At 35.9% G+C, this 2341-nt stretch overlaps 1 protein-coding gene across 1 annotated transcript; it reads right to left on the bottom strand.

Annotated features, from left to right (window-relative positions):
* Window positions 1-439: 439 nt before the first annotated feature.
* On the bottom strand, window positions 440-1162 carry LOC128227051 (uncharacterized). Its single transcript, XM_052937247.1, has one exon. The coding sequence runs from the start codon at window positions 1160-1162 to the stop codon at window positions 440-442; it is 723 nt and encodes a 240-aa protein (XP_052793207.1).
* Between the last annotated feature and the right edge of the window lie 1179 nt (window positions 1163-2341).

Below are 2341 nucleotides of genomic sequence, written 5' to 3'. Positions count from 1 at the left end.
AATCATATATGTCATTTTGTATCACATCAAAAAAGTCAATGTTTACTACATCATAAGCCGGTGATCCTTCACACCATAAATAGACAGCACACAGATAAACATCAGTATCTAGGTTGAAAAAATATTTGTCTAGTTTTAACCATATAATACTATCGTTATGATTTCGTACAATATTAATGCCGGACTTAAGTGAGTCTTTATAATAAACAGCAACTCCGCCAGAACAACGCTTAGCTTTACGATGATGAAAATTTCGGAAAAAGTTATGTGCAACATACCCAGAAATGTCAATTTTACTATTCCTATTAGTCCAGGTTTCATACAAAAACACAATATCCCCACTAGTAACAATATGTACAAAGTCATCGTTTTCCTTTTTATCATCAGTCAGTCCATTCACATTCCACGAAAGCACCTTCAGTTCACCCTCATCGCATTCCTACTTCCGGTCGCCCCTCGTCTTCCGCTGTGGCTTACCATCAATATATAAAGTGTCAAACGAAATCCAAGCTAGCTTCCCTTCTTTCTTGGCCTCTATTAACTTTGGAACTAGCATTTTCCTCTTCTCAATGACTTCCTTTGGGAACTGCTCATGAATAAAGTATCCTGTGCCATCTAAGACCTTCCACTCCCTTCTAACTAGCTCCCTTTCCTTGTACAACGAAAATTTTGCCACTATTTTCTGGTTTCTTCCAGCTTCCCTTTGACCCATTCTGTGAACCCTCTCGAATGATAACTTTTCCACAAGATTACTCGCTATCTTCAGCTTTTCCCTTATAAAGTTCTTTACAATCTCTTCACAGTTTTCTGGTATTTCCCCGGTCGGGGACTCCGGAATGTTTCCAAAAATAAGATTGTTTCTCATTGACTGTGACTGAATATAGCACAACTCATCTTTAAGAACGATTTGTTGTTTCTCCAGTGATTGTATACGTTCCACAGCAATTCCAAGGTTTAAGTCCACACTCTCCATTTTGTCCTCAATCAGCACCACTCTCTCTCCGACCCCCTTAGCTTGATCTTGCACAAAATTCCATATTTTTGTTACCTCTTTCTCAAAACTGCCTACACGCTTCTCGAAAACATCAAGCGAATCCAGTCGCTTTTCAACCCCCTTAACACGACCATTTATTTCTTTCAAAAATGACATAATATCAGTCATAGTCGGTTCAGAGCTTGACTCATTGCCTTGAGGGTCAATATAAATTGAACTTGCATTCGATGCCCCTGCCCCTGCTTTACCTTTTTCCCCATGTTTACTGATTGACTGGCGCGCGGTTTAGAACATTCACCATTAACCTGTACCCCAGGGGTACTACATTCATCAAACAAATTGACCAGGTTCACATCTGTATCTTTTTCATCAAATAGAACAGAGTTTGCTTCCTTTAGTAAATCGCTAACACTAATCAACTCCGGAGTACTTGTGTACCGCCCTGCTTTGTAATCCTGCTCGATACATGATGTGCATGATGTATTTGAACTGTCAGTAGCTTTCCGTTTTTGGCTTTTATCTTCTCTTTTATCCATCAAAACCGAAATCAAAGCTCACATATTGATTAAATATTAGTTTATAACCCATTTACACTATTTTAATTGAACACAAATCTATTTAAAATCCAATTATTCCATAAAAACTGTCAGAATTTTTTTTCACCTGTTACACCTGTATCACGTGAATTGAGATATAAAACTGTATTCTCATATTTCCAGGTCACCAGTTCATTGCTATGCTTTGTTATTTTATGTAATTTATGTTTGTTATTCATTTCATAAAATAGCTCATTGAGCTAATGTTTCTTGTTATCATATACACCCACTTTAAATAATGATTCATGTGCCTTGTTACTTGTTGACAAACTTTTTTTATTTTTTTCTTGGAAAGGGCAAATTTTTGCGTCAATATCTTCAAACCAATGATAAAAGATTGCTGACAAAAAGTCAGATCGCAGATTTTCCTATTTCCGTTCGAAAAGTAACGTTTTATGGCTTAAACAAACCGTTTAAGAAAAAAGTATAAAACATCAAGTTTTGGACTTAAATTTTAAAATCTGCCATCTAATATTTTGTCAAAAGTCTTGTATAACTGACTGCCATAGATTTTCGCAAATACTGGCTCGTTATAAGACATTTAAAAAAAAAAAATGTCAAAAGGTTCAATCTGTGAGAGTGCAGCTTTATTACAGCAGTAAAGAGATATTCTATTTAAAAGGTAATGTAAAAACCAATATTTTCTCAGTGTGTGTATACCACATGATCAATTGCATCATAAATACTACGTCGGAAGACAACATTTTGCTTCGAGTGAAGACTTTTAAAGATGACTTCACTATTTCTCCAC

The sequence above is a fragment of the Mya arenaria genome, chromosome 1 (assembly GCF_026914265.1).
Source record: "Mya arenaria isolate MELC-2E11 chromosome 1, ASM2691426v1".
Lineage (NCBI taxonomy): Eukaryota > Metazoa > Mollusca > Bivalvia > Myida > Myidae > Mya > Mya arenaria.
This window is presented reverse-complemented; position numbering and strand designations above follow the sequence as displayed.